The sequence below is a fragment of the Cheilinus undulatus genome, linkage group 2 (assembly GCF_018320785.1).
Source record: "Cheilinus undulatus linkage group 2, ASM1832078v1, whole genome shotgun sequence".
In the NCBI taxonomy this organism is placed as follows: Eukaryota; Metazoa; Chordata; class Actinopteri; order Labriformes; family Labridae; genus Cheilinus; species Cheilinus undulatus.
In genome coordinates this window covers 34,619,283-34,644,587 of record NC_054866.1, presented here as the reverse complement: position 1 = coordinate 34,644,587, position 25,305 = coordinate 34,619,283, and the positions used below count along the sequence as shown (strand labels likewise).

The following is a 25,305-nucleotide window of genomic DNA, read 5'->3' as shown; positions in this document are numbered from 1 at the left end:
ATAACTGCCTGTCAGACAGTACCTCTACTGAAGCAGGTGTTTTAAAAAGGCACCGACAAAGAACACCACACCTGCATGTCTGCTCTAATTTGTCTGAATGAGGGTCCCATGCGTGTTAATTATAAACCTCAGTGCACGCATAGGTACAGGAAATGCTTCGAGAAAACACCTTGAGCTTAATATAATGTAATAAATCCATTATAATCCATTAAGAATACAGCACATCGACCCACCTGCATTAATATTTCACCTGACGACCCATTTATTGTGAGCCAGACTTACATTACAATGTAAAATCCCACAGAAGCTCTCATTCCCTTGTTTAAGTGGCTGCACAGTGTGTTCCTGTGAGACTTTTACCTATGACGCTCCAGTCTGCCCTGAATAAGACTTTGTAATATTTCAGGTAATGCATGATGATTGAGTTGACATTACATTTATTCAGCACTAAGTGTATTTCAGAGTTGTCCTAAGTTAGCTTTACTGTTTTGATGGTAACAGACAAAAAAGAATGTAGCGTTGTCCTGTAAAACTAAGGCTACTATCAATGTGGATGAAAGGCAGGTATTTCAGTATGTTCAAGCCTTTGCATGGTATCCCAGCATGCAAAGTAGTCCCCAGATGCTGTTTGCTTTATCTCACAGGATTTACGGTGTGCTGAAATAATGACACAACCGTTGTTTAATGATGTAATAGAATGGCAAGGAACCAGAGGATTTTTTGTGTTTAGTTCAGAAATATAGCGTGACAGGGAGTGCTATTGTAATGATTATATAGCACTGCTATGATAAGGTCAACAGCAATAATAACAAACAGTTCTGACCAAGTATTCTGACTGGACTTCGCATGAGTGCTGATATAAAGCATTATTACCACTCTGCCTAAGCTTAAATTACTTAAATTACGCTATGACAGACTTTGTCTTGATTAATCTGGCTACCACCCCTGAACCACAAAGCAGACTTTCAGTAACTTGCTTCTTGATAAATGAAAACATAACATGATCATAAGGGATGTCAAAATATCACATTTCGTTTGTACGTAATCTCGGATACAGACTTGCTTTAATAAAAAAAAAAACAGTTCAGTCAGGAGCACTCTCATCATACACTTAGACATTTATTAGCAAAAATAGACATATAGTTTTAGTTGGCAGAGGAGACTGTGCTCAAAAGATGCTCCCTGAGTTGGTCAAGCACAGGGTTTGACTTTCCAGAAGGCGCATGGCTACACACCCCCATATGGATAAATACATTTATGACAATGCGTATTGAATACAATAAAATTAGTTCAAAAGCAATAAATCCATAGTAGCATGAATCTGAATATGAGGGTGCAACAAGCTTTGTGCTATAAAGGAGAAGGATAGGGTGGAGGAGGTTAAGCTTTGCCAGCAGCAGCAGTGTGGTGCATCAGCATTAATGCAAGCAGGGATTAGTGAAAAGTATGTCATATTTGAATACACCACTGTGTTGAGAGAAACAGCTGGGATTGGCTGTGGAAGCAGGGAGGCAATAATTAGGATCAACTGGCTTTCAGCTGATCACGGCTGGGCGCATGACTTCAGTTTCCTGCATGAACTACCTCTAGGCTTCATTAATAATAATAATAATAATAATAATAATAATAATAATAATAATAAAAACTAGGGAACTTCAGGTAGATTGAAGCTTATATTAACTTAGTGTGGAAAAGGGAGTTTGTTATGGATTGAAAAAACTAAGGGAACAGTAAAAATGTAAATGTTTGAACCCACAAGGTGCAGTTGACTTTTGACTCATTCACTGAGCTGTCTGTGAGCAAAATGAGACATTAAGGAGCAAAAGTACTTATTTCACACTAAAGTGGCTGCAAGGAGACGTTGCAGCGGCTTGACTGAAGTGTGCTAAAAGGTACAATGAGGCATGCGATTAATGTGATGAAAAACATTGATGCACTAATTATGGTCCTTAATCATCATTTTTTCATTAATGCTGACAGCCTTAATAATAATTTATAACTTAGCAGCTGGTCTGTGGTAACCACGAGGTAACGAGATTAGAAAAAAAATGTATAGTAAAATATAATCAGATCTATATGCTGGTTTTAGGACTACTAGTTAAAACATCAAACTCAAGATCAGGATATTGAACTTGATATCAAAACTGCTAAGATTTAGTTGTAGGGAGCCAAGTGCTGATATTCAGAACAACACGACTCCCTCTCTCGTGATAATGGTTGGTTGGTTCATTTTTATTTACTAGTTTATTTATATTAGCATTTATGGAATGCCTTTAGTCCTGTGAAATTATGTATTAGAACAGTCTTATAAGACCAAAATTAAGAAAATATACTGCAGTCAAAGTCATACAGTCAGTCTCAAACACTTTGTGTGTGTGCATCCCATGATGCTGATGAAGCAAGAGGAACCCGGGCAGAAAATATACAAACTTTCAACTAATCTTACAGAAAAAAAAAAAAATCTGAGTTGAATTCATGGTGTAGAACAACATTTCTAAACAATTTTTTCAGATAGGAAACAGGCGACTCAGTGTGACAGATGTTTGATGTTCTTGTACTAGATTGTTTCCTCCTATATAACGCTGTCATTTTAAACTACTGACACTGATTTCAGTATAACACATCGGTTAGGCAGACATAGTAAATGAAGCAAGCAGTAGGAAAAAAAAAATCAGCAGAAGTGGGACACGAAGTTGTCTAAGTGAGTAGAAAAAGGCCCTATGTTTTGTACCCCTCAAAGACTCGCCAAACTAATCTTGTCATTTTTTGTTATTATTACTTTTTAAAAGTGATTTGAGTTTAAAGAACAATAAGCAAGATTAAGCTAAGAAATGGTTAACAACTACAGTGCATAATTTTCAATAATATATGAATCCCCCCACGTCACTTTTGGGAGGATAGGTTTAGGGTACAATGCCTATAAAAATGATTTTTCTCCCTTGGTTGCTTTACCCTTTTATTGATTTTATAAATCAATCATGGTCAATATAATCTGACTTTTTGACAATAAAATAACAAAAAATCCTTCATGTCAAAGTGAAAACAGATTTCTGAAATGCCATGTCAAAATAAAATATTTAATGTAAAATAAGTGAGTGCATATATATTCACCTTCTTCAGGTCAATATTTAGTGGATGCATTTTTGGCTGCAATCATAGCACTAAGTCTGTGGATAGGTCTCGATCAGGCTTGTGCATCTGGACACTGCAATTTTACTCCATGACTCCATTCAAGCTGATCCATAGAGTTTGGGTCAGTCTGTAGTCATCCCAAAAATCAAGGACAGGTATCATCCTGTTGGTCAGTATAACTGTCATAAATAAAATTCAAGCCACAGATGGAGCACAAGAGTTAAAGAAATAAATGCCAAAGTCTAATTTTTACTCACAGCAAACATAAGTTGAGAAGAAAGTATTTTAAGGCATTTCTTTTCAGGTAAAAAGCACAAGAAACATAACATTAGTAACTACAAGACATACCCAAATGTGAGGTAGCTGTCCTCGCTCTTTACCTTTTATAGGAAAAATAGTAAAACTCAAAGTCCCCACATTTTAATAGCTTATATGTCTGAAGGCAAAGTAAAGAAATAATCAACATATGCACACCACATCACTTATTCTGCCACAAACCATTAATTCTAGTGTTTTGACAGTGTTTTTATGGGGAAGCCTGAACTCAGCAGGGGGTCCACGGGTCCCTGGGGCACCTTTTGGACTTTCATACTCTTTATACCTATTTATGCTCTCTGATTACTTTATGTACACTTACACGTTATAATTCTTTAAATATGTTTTGATATGCATCTTACATTTACTTCTCACTTTTATCTAGGCTATACCTAAAGGCCCCCTTGGTGCACGAGGTCCCTGCAAATTGCCAGCCTTTGCCCTATCCTATGCCTGTAGCATAAAATATGACATGTTGACTGTCGACATAAATAAGAAAAAGACAGAAAACTCGCTGTACGCTCTGAAAACCCAGCTAACTGGGGTCAGAGCTGTATATTGATGAGCTGCAGTTGGGGTTTTGTTGCCAGGGGGCGTCACCGAGCAGCTCAGGCAGGTGAATTATGCTCCCATAGATTACTGTACTCTTACTGTGTGAGCTGGAGGAGGAGCAGCCGCTCACACGCTCTGACAGCACAAGTGAAGCAGGTTTGAGTCCACACAGTCAGAAAACCTGATTTTTGTGTGTATTTCGCTTCCTGTAGTTTGTAAAGTGAAGGCGCTTGGAGCCGGCGGATTCCTCTGCGATGTCAGCGGCTGGTTGTAGGCGGGATGGGATGAGGAGAGGGGGCTTTATGCACAGACGTTACCTCGCTCGTGTCCGTTAACCTGAAGACTACTGAAGAAGCAGTCGAGGAGCGGAGAAAGTGCTTGGTGTCAACTTTAGAGAAGCGCCTGTCTGCCGGTGGATGTTGCGCAATGGAGATAAGGAAAAGACTTCGAGCCGTGCTGATGTTAATATGGATCTCTCAAGGTAAGCTAATTAATGCACGAGAAGGGCATTAAGTCGCGTGCTGCTGTAAGTGGATCAAACAGGAGTTCAGCAGCAGTTTGTTAGCCGCGGAGAAAGTGATAAATTCACCATTCAGACGACCTGTACAAGGAGAAATGTGGTCTCTTACAAACGGGAATACAATATTTTAACACCAGAAGCATTTTTTGTCCTTAAACATCAAATTTGGACCAGTAAAAAATGTCAAGAAGTACCATAATGTTTCGTTTATATCCCTTACAGGAAAGCTAGCGAGTTTAAATGTGATGACGACAGCAGGAAAGTTTAAAAAGAATAAACTATTATGCTGTTTGACCCTTTGACACCTTTGAGGTTAACCCTAGCCTGTTCAGATGCTTCTTTCATATTATTATCAGAAAATTATCTTTGCACATTTACCTGTCTTCAAAAATTTTGTTCCTCCACAAAAATGTCAACTCTAAAGCAGGGACAAGCTGACAATTCGTGAAATATGTAATTTTTATTGCTTTGCCTGCTGCTGCTTGTCTTTTCTCTTTTTTTCAAACCAGAGGTCCCTTTTTAAGCACACAGCAGAGTGGTGCTAGTCTTAAGAGGACATAATGTTGTTGCATGGTTGAATGCTTTGAAATGAATTTTAAGGAAGTCAAATGATGCTTTTCCCCCTCTTTCTTTATACGGTCATTGTCCCTTGTGAGGTTAAAAATAACATACCTGAAAGAAAAAGATGGCTTTTTTCCTTTGCAGCTGTGGGTCACATCATGTGATGAGCATAATGGGTCTTGATCCAATTTGGGCTTTTTAATGGATACTGCATGCACATAGTTAGGGCTAGATGATGTGATAAACTGACAGCTTTTGACCACAGTTTTTCACATGTGACAAAAATAAGTATTAAGATTAAGACATTATGCATGGCTTTTAGTTAACAATATTCAGATATAAAGCGATTTTTTTTGTCATTTTTGTGTTATAATCATCACTTTGAACTGCAAACATTTCATTCGCAGCCAAAAATCTCAGCAGTTTTCCAGCTGGATGCTATTACTTCCCATAATCACAAACAAACCCATGGATCTTGACAAGATGCGTTAAATCGTATTAATTTGGCTCTTTATATCAGCGCATATTCTGCATCATTCAGACTCTACTCAAAGAAGCCCTTTAGGCTCTTCTGACTTGGCCACTCTTGTTCCTGTCAACTTCACTGCAGCATCATTTCTTACCATATGTTGGCTCTCCTCCAGTGTGGAAATCAGAGATTGTTACAGCTTGTGTCTTTTATGTCAGGATTTGTTTGGTTCAAACTCGGGTTGGCTGCGGAGCAGAAGTGGGAAAGACCAAAAAGTGACATTAGATCCGTCTTCAGATGACTTCTGAATGCTGAAATGACTGAGAAAATATGTCCTTTAACAATGCAGAGGACATCTGGCTTGAAATCTGTGTTTTTCTCTTTTGGAGGGGGGGCGTCTGCATGGAAACTAGTGTGGCGTGACATTACATGTGCTCTCCTTTGATTTGGTGTGGCTGCTAAATGGGATGAAACAAATGAATGGATTCGGTTTGCGGCTCACCGGCGAGCGGCTTCAGTCGCTTACTGTTCTTCTGATCGAACGGATCTCTTAATTTGCATGATGGATTTCTTCTCACATTTTTGAGTGCGGCTAAGCTTCCCAAGAAAAGAGCCCCAATCCTGGCTGTCAGAAACTTTACAATTAGTGACTGGAGGAGCTGCAGTGCAGAACTGCAACAACTGCTATTGATGAAACCGAGCAGCTCATTGGCTTTACATGAGAGGACCCGTTGCTAATGGCTGCTAATAAATCTCTGAATAATTAGCTCCATTCAGGACCCTCTCATTATTTATGATCTGGGACAGATGCTGGGCATTTTATAGAGTTTTATAACCACTGACAGTCATATATCATATCTTATCTGTACCATCCAGTGTGTCCGTGCTGTGACGTATTACTGCTGTTTATCTGATAACTCTAACTGGCCCGGGGATGATGAAAAGGTGACTTTGCTCCATCTGAAAGCACAGATAGGTTAACAACCGCCTCTCCTGTAGAAATGGCTTTCTTTTTGGTGGAGCTATTAAAATATTGTCATATCCTCAGATGGTTGTGTTCAGTGACAGCTGGTTTGTAATGAGATGGGGGCCCTCTTGGCTGTGGTGTAAGCTTGTGTTTGTGAGCCAGCTTTATCCCGTTTCACAGAATAACTCAGAGCTCAGGGTAATTCTGATCATGTATCACCAATTAACTAAACAAGAAGGCAGCCAGTCAGAGTCAAGCATTGAAACAAAAAAAGAAGGGGATTTCCAGCTGCTGGCTGAATGAGAATCAACAATAAGGGCACGGCTTCCCTTTGGCAGCTTTCAGCTTTTACTAAAGGGTGACAAGAAAGAGTCTCAGAAACAGGGAATTCAAACGTACATGGCAGAGAAAAAGGCACTGGGGAGGAGAGCCTGAATATCCATTTAGCTTGTGTTTCAAAATCCAATAAGAACATCTAAAAGTGGGCTAAATATTCTAGTCTTTGAAGTTTTTGTAAAATAAATTTCAAAAATCACACATGATCTTGCTGGGAGAAAACTTTACCCAACGTCCATCCCAGGCTGTTAAACCGCTGAGGTCTGGACCTCGGTCATTTTACCTAAATAAGACAGCAAAAGTTGTATGAATAAAATCTATGTATAGTTTGATGGCTTTTACTTTGAAAAGACTCCTTCAGAAATGTCAACAAGTCATATGTTGTCCTGCACTCCATCACATCCTTGCGATAGGGGAGGAAGTTCGTAGTGGTTCGTAGTAGGTTTGTGGCTGGCTACTGCATCAACAGGAGGCACACTGTTATGGTAAGTAAGGCTGAAGACCAATAAAATCTGCTGGACAACCTTTTTGTTGTTAATTAATACATGGCTTAAAGTTTCAGCGTCCTAACTCTGCATTACTTTCTGGCCTACGTCAGAAAAGAGTTAACTCATATGCTAATTGTGCAATGCAAATGAATGGAGAATGCTAATGCTAACTGTAACCACAACGCTCCAATGATTTGAAAGTGCACCCAGGTTTGGGCAGCTGTCAGATGTGATGATTTTTTTAACCTGGATTATTAAATAATGACTGTTTATTTACTGCATAGCTATTGGTGGATGCTTAACAAGGGACTTAATGAACGATTTTAGGCTAATTTATGTAGCTGTTGTGGATAATACTGATAGATTATTTAGGCAGGGCTCCTTACTTATTAAAGAGTGCATAAAAACTAATGCAATGCTGGCTAAAAGCTGATTTCAAACTATACACTAGTTAATAGCATAGACATAGGGCAGGCTGGCACCATTGTAGCTCAGTGGGTAGAGCAGGCTCTCTTAAACAGAGGCTGAATCTCTCTACAGCTGTCCCATCAAAATAAAGGCAAAAGGGCAAAAGCTTGAAAAAATGATCTAAAAGAGGAAAAAAGGAAAGGCTGATTTTTCCAAACTAAATTCTGAATTGAAATTATTTGACTGAAAAGAATCAAATGTCTTCAGTTCAAGTAAGTTTAGATTATATATTGTGAATATCTTCATTTCACATATTTTGATGATCTTATCATAACAAAAAATCAAGACAGAAGAACTCAGAGACAAAGGGGAGGCACTAGAACACAGACAGAGGAAAGACAGGAGGGAGTAAATAAGAGTAGAAATTAAAGACCAGGCCCTGGGTTCATCCTTCTGGTGCTTGTCAGCAGGAAGTTTGCACAGTCCTTGCAAAAATGGTCTATTTGGTACTGCTAAGCATTGGGTAAACTTTGCTGACACTCTACAACAGGGCTTTCACTTTTTCCCAAAATCTAGCCTGATCTAATGTGAACTAAAAACTGTGTTCTCTCTGTAATGTAGAGGGACGTAGCTGATCCGTGATCTGATTGGTACAAATCACCTCCCACGGTTGGTTGGCATGTGAACCGTGAATGGGAGCAAATTTAACCGTCACAGTGTGAAATACATTTACACTACAGCTTTGCCTTTTTGAGTTCAAAATCCCTTTATCTCAATACGCAGTGGTCTTGAAAAGAGACAACACATGCATTTTTGTGTTTTATTCTGAAGTGCAAAAATTGGTTGATTGTGCATAATAAGCCATTGTTGGTTTACATGGCAGGGGCGCATTCAGTCCCAATTCATCAGGAATACAGAACAGACAGCCATGGCTAGTAGAGGAGATAGACTCCTAAGGCTCCCTGCATCACTTTAGTTGAAAGTATGGAGCATTTTGGTGTCCTTGTCAAATATAATGATGATGGAAAAATGGTGATGGACAAACCATTAGAGCATTAAGGTAGTGCACCATGAAAAAGCTATGTGACAAAAGCAATACTCTGAGCATGGCCAGCAGCTCCCCCTGTTGTGTCAGTGATGAGTGCCAAGGGTAAGATTGCTCAACAACAACAACATTGCACCAGACTTCTACCCAGAATTTGGCAGGGCTAAAGCTGTTATCAAAATCTAAAGGGAATTTTCCCACTACAGACTCAAGGATATGCCCCTGTCTGGAAAACAAAGGGTTTATGAATATGATTAAATTGCTTAAGCCACAAGGCAAATCCCACTGCATCCACCCCTTTAGTAGTAAGAGCAAGGTTTTATGAAAGGATGAGATCAAGATTGTGTCCACGAGGTTTAAGATCAGGAGTGATATTGTTTGACTGAAAAAAGTTGACCTACTGGCCAAGAGAATGTTATATGACCGTAAGAAGTATGGTGCAGAATACTATGAGAGTAAGGCAGGCTGAAATCCAGCTCAGCTGCTGATTTGAGTGGAGCCTAAGTGGAAGCAAGAGAGGCCTAGTAGCATTAGTGAAATCACCAAAGATTAGGGCTGTCAGTTTGTGCAAAGATCACATATGAACCAACTTGAAACGACGTACTATGCATTTGAATGAATTCAAATCTTGCCCTTGAATTTCCATCAGTATGAATAAACACTTTTGCCGCCACTTAGAGCATTTTCGCCACATTAGAAAAAGAGGTTAGAGCTTCCCCATAGAAACTGCCAGCACTCAAGTAAATATTGTGATAGAGGCAAGGGTTGCTTCTCATCAATGATGTTCCTAAGGGCATAATTTCACATCCGATTAAATGCAAACAAATGGATTCAGTACACTGGTATCAGCACCATCACCAGTTGAATTTCTGCCCCAAAAAGCAATCTCTGCTATGCTGTCATCAGCAGTTTGAACACATGCATTGTGTAGCATTGCACACATTAGACATGACTGTTGTCCCCATTCGTACAGCAGAGTGATATGTGACAGACATCAGCTCAGTCAGAGTCCTGTCAGTAGTGTTTGCTCTCACTCTAGAGAGCAGCCAGGTAAGAAGCCAAAGGTCACCTGTTGGTGTCAGTGTGTTTAGTGTGAAATAGAGCTGAACAATTTGGAAAAAATATCTAATTGCAATGATTTCCTACTATTTTGTATTTGCAATTTAATATGCAATTACTTTTTAAAGTTCCTCATCATATGTATTTTCAACAAACACAAGCAATATATTTTAACCAGCGCAATGTTCAATAGGTATTGTCTCTCAATACTTAGGTTATATGTGAATATAACCTAAGACAGACAAACTAAACTCATTAGTTTTACCAGCTAGTAATTCTGCTGCTTAATTCCGTTGGATCTTCCAGCTAATCGCGCTGTCAAACTTACGTATATCTGATGTTTAGTTCTCTATCTCACCTAGACCTCGTCCTAAACTGGAGGGCACAAACTGATCAATCCACTTGCATTTTAGGCACTAAAAATGTTTAAAAAATCAACTAAAAGACTTCTTTTTAAAGGACCGTACATTGAAGCATCACCTTTACAAAAGAAGTACGTATCTGAGTCTCACAGAAGACCCCAGGGAGCCAAAAGGCAAGACTCACCAGCATTACGAGATTAAGGCAGCAATCAGTGAGAAAGAAAGCTGCACTCCTCCAGTAGCTGGTGATCCTCTGGCATTGTTTAAAAAGCAATGAATGGAAATACCCTTGCTTTTGCATGGTGGAAATACACTTCTCTGCTGTGCTTGGCTCTTCAATTTCTAGTGAGCCAGAGTTTTGTGCAGCAGGGGACGGTGACTGCAAAGAGGCTTACCCCCTCCCCAAACAATGTGGACATCCTCATTTTCAAAACTCTGGAGTTTTAGGCTTAGGTTTGATTTGCTTCCTTTCTCTTTCTCTTTCTTTGCACTGTGGTGACGATAACACAGGCAGTATTTCATTCACTTCAATGTATAAAGCAAGAATGTTGTATAATTCCTTTTCTTTTCCTTTATTCTATTAATTATGTGTTGAATATTTCATAAACCTTAAGACTTTTCAAACAAAAAGAATTTTGAATGTTATTTTTTATCTAGGACCACAGACTGAAGTTACTTGAAGTGTCTTACAGAATTGATGGAAATGCTGACTTATATTTTTCACAAAATATGGTCAAGACTAAAAGCTGCTGTCCGATTTTATCTGAGTTTTTATAAACTGGACCCTTTCATTCCTCCAAAATCAATAATCTACAAGAGTGAAACTGCAAAGGTCATTTTTATTATTTGTATCATTATTTAATTCATAAAGGTCTTACTACACAAAGACATGTCTATGTAGTGATCCTAGAATAGAGAGAGGGAAAATCACATGGGGCACTTTCAGATAATAGTTGATGTAATCTCCTTCACACAGTCAGACAAACAGCTAGTCCAGTAAACACTAAACAGATCTGTACTTGTTAATGGCTGACATGCAGAGCCAAGGTTGTGGTGCTGGTTCCTAAAAATGGGTGTGCAACAGGTCAAGCAGCGACAATGAACAGAAAATATTTTAGCCTGTGTTGATTTTGCAGATACAGTAGATGCAAGTCCTCAGTATGACCTTTTTCACACGTGCACTTTTGATTAGGTGAGAGGGGTTTATAACCTTGCAAAGCAGATGGATAAGCTCCCATCTGAACTGTTTGGGCCCGGTTAGAAAGTGACAGGACCAATCAGCGACGAGGGGCAGTACTTTCAGGCGCGGCGGAGTCGTGACGTATGCAAGCAGCAACAAGAGGCTGGTGCAATTATGGCGGAAGAGCTTAGCGTGGATGTTGCTAAAGTGCCGGTTTCATCAGAACTTGATGGCATTTCTTCGTTAAAAGAAGAACAAAGCACAGCAGTGAGTTGTTTTCTTTTCAAAAACTACAAAAGCCGTGTACTGACATGTCTACAGTTCCCATGGTTCATGTTATTTCTCGGTAGCTGCGCACATGCACCTCGATAGCAGCTACGTCACATGTTTGGTTGCTCTGATTGGCCCGTAAAGATGTGACAGACAGAATGTTCATCCAATCACACTCCAAGGCTCTTTCAAATCCGCTGCCCTTTCCCAAACGCTTAGTATTGAAGGTTTTCCAGATGGATGTGTGAGACACCCTTTTTTGCGAAGTAGATAGAGAGGGATGGAGATAAAATGCCATGATGTGTTTACATTTCTAGTGTCAATCACAAAAATATCATCTTATTGATTACAGACTTTTTAATTAATTAATAGTATGTAGTTGCATATGTCGACTGCATTACTGGTAGATTTAAAGATAAAAGTATCAAAAAAATTAGAAAGGATATTCTTCTGAATGGCATAAAAAATTTCCACTAGCTTTTGAGAAGTTAAGATCAAAAACATTTTGTCCACTTACTGGTCTGTTTACGATGGTGTTAATCTGTAGAGTATGGATTTTATCCATATAATTACAAGAATTGAGAGCATAGAGAATTTTTACATATGTGCCAACCAGAACCCTCTTTCACCAGTTGTGTGATTAATCAGCATATATTTTTTAATTGCATTTTTCACTCCTGTGATTAATTAATCAAAAATAATCAAAGAGAAATATCTAGAAATATATAAATACAGTTGTGGAGATGAGGAATGTTTGTATTCTCAGTTGTATGAAATACTTAACAGATGGAATCTTAACCTTTTTAACTTTTGAACTCAAGCTCTACGCAGCTTTCACCACCTCTGTTAAAAAAGAATTGTCGTGTCTTTTCACCAAACAATAGAAAAAAGTTAACAGTATCAATCATGACTGATTGATAAGGAGTATCAATAATGGTATCATTATCAATAAAAATTAACCATCTCCGTCCCTACTCATCCCCCCCTTTGGAGATCCTGACCCCCACTGTGGGAATCACTGATTTAAAGTATGAAGAAAAATCCAGTAAAATATCTGGATGTGACACACAAACAAGCAGATATATTTTGGAAATAAATTGAATTGCAGTGATTGTGCAATTATATTTGCATATCAGAGCTGGCTTTAGTTTGGGCTGGGGCTGAATGACGAAAACTGGCACTGGGATTTCTTTTATTAACGATGAAGTGTGATAACTAAACTAATATTAAAGAAACTCTATTACCTCTATTAGCTACTTCAAACATTTCTCCTGAATAAACCACAGAGTTTGCAACAATTAATTCAAGGGTAGCTTTTGTGTGTCATAATGAAAATGATGTAAAAATATTGCTATAAAATATAAACTTCCATAGTTGAGTGAAAAAGCGTTGCTTGTTTAAGTAAACCTATCTTTCTTATTTTCTGCAATAATTTTTAAATGTGTTTATTGCAAATCCATGGATAAATCTGTGTTTTTGTGAAGGCCAAGCTCAGGCCAACAAAGATTTTTATCATGATGAAATTACAGCTGAATTGTAAATCCAGTCATTTTGACATACTTGAAGTCTGTCATAGTCAAACACAGATGTATTTAGCTCCATTTAGCTGTAGGAAATGTGTTTTGAAATGTTTGAAAAGAGAACTGGAATCATTTCTCAGTTAAAGTGTGTCACTCTCTCCGCCTACACCACTAAAGTCTTTAAAACTTGAAAGCAAACATGCCAGCCGTCACTCTATTTTGTCGGCAGCACAACCACTACTGTAGAAACAACCTGATGCTGCACATCCTCTGAATGGCTTTATTGAGCTGAATTTATGGGCTGTGTCTCAAACCAGTGATTTGTCACCAGTGTGGTGGCCGCTAACATTCGTTAGGCCATGCATACATCAGCGTGGGTGTTTGATGAGGGGGCTTAATTGACCACAGTCTATCTTATAAGCCACGCACACACAGAAGACCCCCGTGGAGGGAGCACACACTGATTGAAGTCAGAAAGAGACAGTGTTACCTAAAAGACTCTCTCATGTAAATCTAGGTCAAATTAATTGGCTCATGTTGGACACACAATAAAGAGGACAGCGGTGCTCACATTTTTTATGTTTCTGCACACAGCAGCTGCTGCATGTCCGACTTCTCTGCATTCACCGATGGTTTAGTGGGGGGTGACAGGTGCTGATCGGAGCGTTGCGTGCCATCTCATGGAGCTGATGTGACTTTGAGGCAGGTGATCAAAACAGTACCTGAGTGCTGACAGAACTTAAAGGATTTGCAGCTATATTAAAACTGACAGAATTGAGGACTTTCTTTCTTACCCTTTCCCTCCTCATTATTACGACAAAAAATCATTTATCTCAACCTTTTCGAACTGTCAGCAGGTTGTTTTTTTCTCTCTCTTGCGCTAAAGGTAATGTAATTATATTTTACCACTGAACATTTCAGCTGATGCACATTAAATTAATGTTTCCCTCACTTCACACAGAAAAATATAGCACACGTTGTTAACCGTTATGTCCGCCAAAACTAATCAGCATTTCTCCCGCTGAATGTTTCACTTTGATGTTTTGAATTTAGCCGTTCGCTATCCACAGCACACTTTAGCAATCCAGTAACACAAGTCGTCATGCTGATTCAGTGAGGAATAATTCAGACATTTAAAGCTCTGACTTAGCATCATCAACTCATATCACAGAAGTCTGTTTTCTTCATGTTCTTTGTTTAAACTGAAAGAAAAAATACCCTTAGTGCAGGAAGTTATGATTCCTGCCAGTAATCTTAACTAACAAATGAGAGGATGGCAGAGCTGTGTACCAAATGGGATTCCTTAAGCAATGTGCATGGATTGTGTTGGAGAAAACTTACTTGAAGTTTATATTTGAAAGCTAACTCGTTTGAAAATGAACACATCATATGCATGTTTGACTTCTTTTGTGATGAATATATGTGTTCACAAGGATCATGGCTGTGTATATATAGTAGTAATATATAATTAGCTATATCTGTTTTATATTTATAACCACCAGCTGGTTTGAATGACTCATGCAGTAGTTTATGCCATCTGTTCCTCAAGCTTTGCTACATTTTAGTTTGCAGAGTTATAATGTTGGGCCACATTACCTAAAATGTATACAGTGGTAATTTTCTGCTCTTTTTGGTATCACAGTTGAGAGGGATTGAAATGCATATTCAAGCATTGTGTCTGAGCTTTTAAGTTTCATTTCTCTCCTGCTGAGGTGTGTTAAGTAGCCGCTAAAAACACTCCATTTCCTGATATGTCTACATGCAATAAAGGGATTTAAACATCATAACAAGTGGTGACTAAATTGATTGGTTGCACAAAAAACTGCCCAGCCTGCATGGATTTACAGTGCTGTGAAAAAGTATTTGCCCCCTTTCTGATTCCTGATGTTTTCACATATTTATCACTCTTAAATGTTTCGGATCATCGAACCAATTTTTATTTTTCACAAAGACAACCCAAGTAAAAAGACAATGCAGTGTCAGAATGATTATTTAATTTTTTAAGGGGGGGGGGGGGGGGTTCCAAACCTATCTGGCCCTGTGTGAAAAAGTAATTGCCCCCTTGTTAAATCATGAGTTAACTGTGAATAACCACAGTTTTTAGAAAGCTGAGTTTAGTTTCACTGGCCACACCCAGACCTGAGTACTGCAAGATTTGTTGAATCAAAAAATCCCTTGAATAGAAACTGACAGACAAAATGAAGTAGACTACAAGATCCAAAAAGAAATGCATCATGCCACAAGCCAAAGAAATTCATGAACAAATGAGAAACAAAGTGATTGAAATCTATCAGTCTGGAAATGGTTACAAAGCCATTTCCATGGCTTTGAGACTCCAGCAAACCACAGTCAGAGCCATTATACACAATTGGAGAAAACTGGGAACAGTGGTGGACCTTTCCAGGAGTAGTAGGCCAACCAAAATTATTCCAAGAGTGCCATGACGACTCATCCAGGAGGTCACAAAAGAACCCAGAACACCATCAGAAGACCTGTAGGCCACACTGGCCCCAGTTAAGGTCAGAGTTCATGACTCAACCATAAGAAAGACACTGGGCAAAAATGGCATCATGGGAGAGTTCAAAAGCTGAAACCACTGCTGACAAAAAAGAGCACAAAGGCTCGTCTCACATTTGCCAAGAAACATCTTGATGATCCCCAAGGCTTTTAGAGAAATATTCTGTGAACTGACGAGACAAACGCTCAACTATTTGGAAGTTGTGCGGCCCGTTACATCTGGCGTCAAAATAACACAGCATTTGATAAAAAGAACATCATGCCAACAGTCAAACATGGTGGTGGCAGTGTGATGGTCTGGGGCTGCTTTGCTGCTTCAGGACCTGAACCACTTGCTGTGATTGATGGAACAATGAATTCTGCTGTCTACCAGAAAATCCTGAAGGCTAACGTCCAGCCATCAGTTCGTGCCAAGCGCAAGCACTCTAGAGTTATCCAGCAGGACAACTACCTGAAACATACCAGCAACTCCACCTCTGAATGGCACACAAAAAAAACAAAGTTAAGGTGGCCCAGTCAGGGTCTGCACTTAAATCCAATTGAGATGATGTGGTGTGACCTTAAACGGGCTGTTCATGCTGGAAAGCCCTCCAACATGGCTGAGTTAAAAAAAAAAAAAACTGTGAAGAAGAGTGGGTCAAAATTCCTCCCCAGTGATGTGAAAGACTCATCACCAGCTATCACAAACACTTGGTTTCAGTTATTGCTGCCAAGGGTGGCACAACCAGTTATTAGGGTTCAGAGGGCAATTATTTTTTCACACAGGTCCAGATAGGTTTGGATTTTTTCGTCCCCCCTTAAAAAATTAAATAATCATTCAGACATTGCATTTTCTATTTAATTGGGTTGTCTTTGAGAAATATAAAAATTGGTTTGATGACCTGAAACATTTAAGTTTGGTAAATATGCAAAAACATCTGGAATCAGAAAGGGGGCACATACTTTTTCACATCAAGGTAAAAGCCACCAGAAAACCAAATGCTGTTACCTAAAAATTTAATTCATTGCAAGCAGATACAAATTTGCATGATCTTTTCCCAGTGCATTAATAAACAATACCCTCTTCATTTTTCTCAGGCTATGCAGATGTAATATGTTATAAAAAATGTTCCTTTTCTTAAGCAAAGCTCTAGTTTTTCATCATCATCGTAAGTTGGACAGTAAAACAGAAAATGAATCTCGTTCTCAGGTTCCCCTTGTATTGTTATGAACTTGTCATAAATAACGTGTTTGATAATAGATGAATGTAGCTTTAGAAAAGTTAGTGGTGAGTGTCTGTATTTACAGTGTTTACAGCTGCTTTTTTGACCACGATCAGAGCCACAGCCTACTTAAGGCTGGCTCAAACTACTCAAATTCAGCCAGATTTTTGCCTGACTTCAACATCGGAAGTCATTGCCAAACCTCAGGCCCAATTATGAGTGTCAAGAAGGACAAAGCTCTTGTAGTATGGCATAATTAGTGACACGTCCAAGACAGCCCACAATTATAATTTAACTACCATCAGAATTGTCAGAATTTTTCTTGCATTGTCGTCTAGTTTGACCCTCTGACCTGATGTTAATGACTTGCATCCTGATGCCTAGGAGAGCATTTGCTACCTGTCTTTGTACCATCATTTACCGCAGTCCCTTCTTTTTCTCACTCTCTTGTTTTTTTAACGTCATCACATGCACGCCTTAAATTCTATCTGAAGATGAATGAATGGCATAGATTGAGGTATCCACGACATTGAGTTTGCTCTGAAACCAAATGCATGTGTTTAAACTGGTAAAGACTTTATTGCAACAATGAATTATATGGCAGAGGTAAGCAGTTTCCCACCTACCGATATTAATTCGTAGCACTGGCAAAGTTTTCAATACTTACTTTTCAATGCTATGTATTTTTAAAGCAATACAACAATGAGATCAACACGTACCAAAGCTTATAAAGATTTTAGATCTTCAGTCATAATTTAAACCAAAGCGAGACTTAGTTTGTAGGAAAGTTTTGGTGAGTAAAAACAGAAAATTCCTGTTATCATTTAACTTTCTTCAGTTTTAAAATTCTAGTATTGTGACAACCCTGATTGGTTCCGTTTCCCTTTGTTGTTGAAGCATGTATAATCTTTCTCAAATCTTATCATTCTTAAACACTGAGCAGAAAAAAGGAAAGTTTATGAAGTTGTTTACAATGCCTCACACTGCAGGTACATAAGATAAGATAGATTTTAATGTACCCCGTAGCGAAATTCATCCTGCACTCTGTCCCACACCATGTCATCTGACTTGAGTCAGATGAACCAGTTTACTGCATATATTATAACATTTCTAGTGAGAAAACACAAACTGTCAGACACTCTTGTGCTGTACAGGGTCAGAAAAGACAGCAAACTCACCCCAGGACTCATCAGAATTGACCATTTTGAAATTTCCTCATAGTTGCTTTAAGATGCTAGTCAGACATCAGCCATGTCTTGTTGCTGCTTTTATAATTAATTGTTTCAGACAAAAACCCTGCCAGAGTGTAATTACCAAGTCTAATCAAGTAGCTGTATTTGTAATTCTCATTGTAAACATTTTCTCTACTCCATGTCTGTTTCAATTAATGATGTATGATAAAATAATGTAAATTTTAGACTACGAAAGAGCGTCTTAATGAATCACACTCCTACATCTTTTTAGCTTCACCTAATTATCTTCAGAGGGTCCATGGGGGGCTGGATTGGGCAAGAGCAGGGGTGCAGGCTGGATGCATAGAGACAGACGACCTTATTATTCTCCCATTCACACCCACGTGCAATTTAGGGCCAGCCGTTAACCTATATGTGGGCGGGAGCCAGAAGAAGAGACAACATGGGCATCTGCATCATAGACATGTGTAGGAGAAAAGCTTCTGCTGTACATTGTGAGGCTGTCAGAATGTTTCAGACTTTGTGGTACAGCATGCTTTAAAAAAATATAATGTAATGATTATTAGATTTTAAAGCATATTTGTCCGGCTTACCGTTGACAACAATGACTGGATTGGGACAAGAAATGCACCCCTTGGATTTTTGCTGCCTCCTAACAATCAGTCAGACATGACCCAGCAGCCACACTTTATTAAAAACAGAACAAAAAAAATTCAAAGCAGTTAAAATAACATGAAAGTCTAAGATTAAAACTAATAGAAAATACATTTATATGAATTATGTAAAATCAGGTAACTTTAACAGACCATAGAATAAACACAAAAAATTATAAATGCTTTACAATGTGTGAAATGGGGTTTTCTTTGCCTTGCATTCCTCTTTACTCACCCACATAAACAGAAACACTGTAAGATCATGCTGACAATAGTCTACTGATATGCTTTGAATGAAGGACTTTAGTTATAGTGGGATCATGGTTTTATAGTTTTCTCTGGCTAATATTTTGTCCTAGAAAGACATCTTTTACAAAGGTAAAGGTACATCTTTATGAAGGTAAGCCTCAGCTTTCAAATATTATTAATATAATAACAACTTACTGACATTTGTCACTCAATGCTTGACCAAGCTAGCGTCAGCTCTGTAATGCTTGTTGTCAACCGTCATTTAGAGACAGACACACAGACTTACCTTCCTCTCTGTCACACACACAAACATTAACTGCTCCTCTATGTTATGACTGCAGCTCATTTTCATCCTTCTTCTCTCCTGCTCAAATTTTAGAGGACATTTGCTGGGGTCAATATTGTGGCTTAAATGAACATCTGATAGTCCTCTGCTAGTGCCTCGTCTTGTAACAGAAATGGAACTAAAGTTCCCCTGGAGTTTTGACAACAGAAAGCTATTTTTAGATCAGCAGTGTCTCCTCTCGGTCATGAAAAACAGTTGTTGATGAATTTGTCTCCGCTTTTTTCTGTTAATCAGCAGATTATTGTCAGAGAAGTGCTAAAGAGAAGTTTATCAACCGTCTGGGAGGAACAGCAGGTAAACAGCTCTGCTCCTCACCAAATTAGGCCATATTTGTGCAACACAGCAAATCAATAAACAGACTTGTTGCCAGCACTTTTAATATTTCATTGTTATGGATTTTACTGATGAATTTTAACACTCTGCCCAAGGACATGATGGGAAAAGTCTGCCACTCAGAATGGATTTAAAATGACACTTAAGGAGTTCAAACAAGTCTGAAATCTCTAACTCTGTGATTTCAGTTTTGGTATATAGCATAAACATCTGCAAAAATGAAATACATTAATCTCATTAATGCAGCAGTATCATAAGTAATATATTTCACAATACTGTTACTATAACAAAGTAATTTCATGGTAAAAATCTGACTGACGATTAACTGCAGCATCTAAGCTGAATGTAGGATGAACATAGAATATTTTGTCGTATTTTCAGTGTGGCATTAATGAGTAAATTATCTGAACTTGCATACATTGCATCAGAGTTCAGCCCACTCCATCCCTCTGCTGTCTAGCCACATGTGCCAACAACCAGAACCCTTTATCATAAAGGAATCGCAAATCAAGAACTTAAGGTTAGTTCAGGCAGGCCACTGAGTTTATTACAGATCAGCTGATCTCACGCAAGCCCTCATCAGCTGACAGTCAGCTAATTCGCTCTAAGCACGCTATTGGCTAATTGCACTCATGTAGCCATATATAAACTGCTCTAGCATGGCTCCTGCTCTTTGCTGCTCCCTCTGCTTCATGCAACCCTCCTCCACCCCAGCTCCTCGCCTATGCTTTATCTGACTTAATCAATGTCTTCCTGTTGTCATTGATTCCTGCTCTGCTTGGCGTTGTTGCTTTTCCCCATGCCTCAGGCTTTCCTTGTAGGCACAGGAAGAGCAGGAACGTGTGCTGTCCCTGCTTGATGCAAGAGGCAAGAGATCCCAGAACAGTGATACAGCTAATTACAAATAACAGCAATGATAGCAAATTGATAAATGCTAAAAATGATCATCTATAAAGTGTGAACCATGTGTTTTTCTTGTCAAGGTGGTTTTGACTGAAGTGAAACTTTTTAAGACGTGGATCATGTCATTTGGATGACTCTATAAAATGCGGCCTGGCTGAGGAATTTTGTCAACAGAGCAGAAAAGGAGAGAAGCGGCAGGAGAAGCTGCTGTGAGACAAGTGAATTTTCATCTGTGTGGAGGAGAGCAGTAGAGAAGTTGTTTGAGGAAAAAACTTAGAGATAAGAGAATAAACAGAGAATACAATACATATCCTTATGTAATTTAAATAGGCCTGTCATTTTTTCAACAGGGCATTCTGAACAGAAAATGTTGCAAATGCCTGGTACAGTTTAAAATTTGCTTTGATAAAAACAAGAAATTATCCAATTTTGAGTACCTACAACTTTTATTTTTGTTTCAGAGATATTAGGTACAGATGTTTTTCACTAGACTAGAGTTATGTCAAGGTTTATCATTCTAGTATGGCAGCCTGTTTTGTGTATAACAGGTGAGGGTCTGACCTGCGAGTTTGTATGTAGTTAAATGTAAGTTGTAGCTGTACTTGTACTCACAAACAAACACAGGTGAGTAATAAACCCGTTGGTGCTGCTGGATACATTCTGACCTGTTGTCACCTATTGATCTCATTTCCCCTTCTCACACTGCTAATGATGTGACCACTGGTGACCAGTTGAGTTTGTCAACCGCAGAGACAGGACTATCACAACACTTTCCAATCTTCCCACTCAGCCAACTAGATGGCTCTTTTTTGCTCTTTAGCTCTAGCTACAGCCTCTGAATCACTGACGTTCTGCAAAGCATCCAAATGAGCCGTATTGTGTTGCATTTGAGCAAAGCGTCAGTTCCCCTGCTGACTGCACGCCATAAATGATGCATCTCTGAGGAGTGTGCCATTTACACCCAACGCGTAGGCGAGGGTCGTGATCATTTAGACCAGGTGCACCCTGGGAAAATGGCACACACTAATGAGGAACGATCCTGTCTTTAAATGAGACCTTTGCTCTGGGTTTGAAGCCAGCGTGTGAACTTTGGAGGCGAAGCGTTCAAACACACAGATGCACAACACTTACGTCTGCATTGACATTTGATTTGCCATGAGGCATTTATCTGGAGGTTTGAGACAAAGAAATCCTATTAACGCGACAAGAAAGCAGTGCTAACCTGCTGAAATTAATTTCCAGGCATTTTTTGCAATTCATCACAATTATGCGAGTGAAAAGCAGCTCCAGAAGTGTGATTGCAATAGGTTTTTACTCCCTGCTCTTACTGTTTCATCAGCATTTTAAAATGTTTGCTTTTATCCCAAAAGGAAGATTGATTTTCAAGAGTAAAATGCGTGAAAACTGCTGGTCTGTAAAAAAAAAAGAAAAACCTTTATTCTTGTGACTTTGTAGTGCAGGTAGGAGCGGGGCTGTCTGGAGGCAGCAGATGAGTTTCGCACTAAGACGCAGGAAGATTATAGTCCTGCCTGGCTCTCATAGCAAAGCAATAAGAGATGGATTTTTTTTTCTTTCCTGTGGTGTCATTGGGTTGGATGGGTTTTCTGCCGCGCTGTGCTCGTGATAGGTTAGTTTTAAAATGGTGGGTGATGGCCCGGTAAAAGGCCAGAATGGCCGTGTTTTGAGTCGGGATAGTGTCGTCTGAGCAGCGAGGGGGATTAGTATTCATTGAGGAGCGAGAGGCATCTCTGCTCCTTTCTCCTGTTGCTCGACCGTCTCGCCAGATGGAGGGGAGGGCTTTTGCAGCCAGATTAATGCTGTCATCTGAGGTGTAACCTGGCCTTACAGGCTTCAGGCGTGGTTATGGGAGGCTAAAGAAGGTCCTTCATGTCAATCCTGCCGTTTGAAGCAACTCAGGCTGACAGGCTGCAGTTTTTCCTTCTTACAGATTAAAACTGCATTGCTCTGTTGTGTTACTCTCATGCAGTGTACTCTTTAATGAAAACTTGCCTTTTTTTGCTTAACTGAAGAGAGACAGCAAAAATGGCTACATTTTAACAGCATGGTTTTCCTTTTTTGGCTGAAATAACAGCACTCAAGAAACGGAATCACGTCTATTCTGGTAGCTCTTTGGATGGCACAGATTGCATTGGTTTGGACTCAAATATCTACAGAACTACTGAAGGAGTTTTCTTAAAATTTCATTAAAGATGTTTTTCTTCAGTACAGCAAATCCTTCAAACTTTGGCAATTATTATTATTATTATTATTTTATTTTTTTATTTTTTTTACAATGGTTTTTTTTTTTTTTTTAAATACCCAGTTGTGTATTGGATGGATTTCTATTGAAATAGCCACAGAGTTTCCCAAAATAAAGAATTATCTAACAGATCATTGCACTGGAAAATGCTAAGATAGAATCTCAGAAAATCTAGTGGTCTTGAAACAATGGGACACTTTTCTGATTACTTTTAAAAAATGTTTGATATTTAAAGAAGTAATGAAATTTTTTTCAGGGTGATGATTGCCATCTTTAAATATTGAGAAATGTGCAAATTATGGTCATTTTCTAGTGATTAGACACCTATTTCAAAAATGAAAGAGTTAGGGTAATACATTATTTGCTTTGGATCTAAGCCAACTATTAACCCATTTTAGATAAAGTCTCAGGAGTTTAAACATTTTCATGTAATAAACAATTTGAACTAACTATAAAACTGATGAAGCACCTTACAATGACGCGGTGCAGTTAAACAGTGATGCTGTCTACCAGGCTATTTTAAAATTGCCACAGTATTGCTTTAATTATCGTTGTGAAAGAAGGTGGTGTGTGATCATATGTTTCATGTGATGTGATTTTAAAACTCTCATGCTTGTTAACCTAATGTGTGGTCCACCTGTGGTAGTGCAGTGTAGGGATGAGTTTCGAAATTTGATACCTACCTGACCAAATTACAACACAGATATCGGTACTTAATTTCGATACCCTGCCACCGTACATGAAAGGCTAGAAATACATTAGGGAATTATTTATGTTTTAAGTTACACTGGTTTTCTTCTCGCATCTCATTTTAATAAGATATACTCCTGATCAAAGTTTTAAGACCAGTTGAAAAATTGCAAGAATTTGCCTTTTGCACTGTTGGATCTTAAGAAGGTTCTAAGTAGAGCTTCAAAATGCAAAAAGAAGTAATAGGAGTGAGACAAAAAAAATTGAGTAAGCAGTTTATTGAAAACAACCATGAAACTGAAATAGGCTGTTCATCAGCTGATCAAAAGTTTAAGACCATAGCTCAAAAAAACAAACAAAAAAAACCCCTCAAAACAGAAATAAAAGTTTCAAAAAAGGACTCAGTCATGAGTAGCTCCACCGTTCTTGTTGATCACTTCAAAAATTTGTTTTCGGCATGCTTGATGCAAGTGTTTTCAGGAGGCCAGTGGGAATGTTGCTCCAAGTGGTGAAGGTGGCTTCACAAAGGGCATCCACTGTCTGGCAACTGATGTCCATTTTTGTAAATTTCCCTTGCCACTGTCATTGTTGCATGATGTGAAACTAAATACTGTTTATTGCCTGTCTTTATCTGTTTAAAAGCACATGAAACATTTCTTCACATACTTAGATCCCGTCCTTTGATGAGATGGAGAAAAGGAGAGGAAAGAGGGACAAAAATTCATTTTCTCATCTTTTCTAATGTCACTCAGCTAGCCGGTGAAGTGTGAAAACAGCTGCAGCAAAAAAAAAAAAAAAATCACTTCCAGCGTCTCTGAAATAAATGTTCTTTTTTGTTGTCCATAAAGAAGCAGAAGGATTCAATGAAATAAGTGAAGAGGTGCACACTGGTCGCTGTGCTTACAAAAAGTGTGTGGTTGGACCTGCATCTGTATTATGTGGTTTATAAATGGCTGCAATAACATACATTGTGGGAACATTCCCACAATCCTACCTTACGATAATGCTTTATTTCTTCAGGAGTATGTCAGAGTATCTCTGATTATATTGTGTTTCAGACGGAAATTAATCTTGTGACACCTTTTTTTAAGAAACCAATTTATTCCTTTGATGATTTCCAGTACCTTGCTCCATTATTTTGTCCTTTCAAATTGAAGAGCCATTGCCATGAAATATTGGTGACCACCTTTTACCAAAAAAAAGAGATTATAATGCAAAAATTTTTGTCATCTTTGCTGTACAACCCCAGCTTACCATGTACTGCATGTTGCACCAAATCCTCTGATATTGGTCTTTGTCATTTCCATAAATCCCCTCGCTGTGTTTTCCTGCCCGCGAGTGTTTATTACATCTGTGACATCAATTTAGTTAGTGGATCAAATTTTCTCTCCGTTCGGTCCCTCTGGTTGTGCAGCAGTAGCCATTAGAATTAAAACCTCGGGGGTGTTGACCCTCAAAATAGAAACAACCCACCAAGCAGAATACGAAACCCAGACTGTGGTTTATAATCTCAGTGATCTGTCAAACTCGGCAGTAATTGGCTCTTTGACTGTGAACTGAGAATTGAAGGCGAGCAGTGTAATGACCTTACCATCACATGAAGTGACGCTCCGGTCTATAAGCCTTCACACATGTCATTAGTATGATCGGGGAGGTTTGAGAGGAGAAACCCTGCTCAGAAACATCACTGCTGTTTGCTTGTTCTTTGGCTAAGAGTGTCATTAGAGGATGGCATTATTTTTTTGTTTGTATCAGGATAGATGAAATTTCACATT

General features: G+C 38.8%; 1 protein-coding gene across 1 annotated transcript in view; it reads left to right on the top strand.

Moving 5' to 3' along the window:
* Positions 1-4,140: 4,140 nt before the first annotated feature.
* Positions 4,141-25,305, top strand: part of esamb (endothelial cell adhesion molecule b) — an 89,856-nt gene continuing 68,691 nt past the window's right edge. The window contains exon 1 of the mRNA XM_041809652.1: positions 4,141-4,480. Within this exon, the coding sequence (XP_041665586.1) occupies positions 4,426-4,480 (55 nt within the window). The 5' untranslated portion in view covers positions 4,141-4,425. The remainder of the gene's footprint in view (positions 4,481-25,305) is intronic.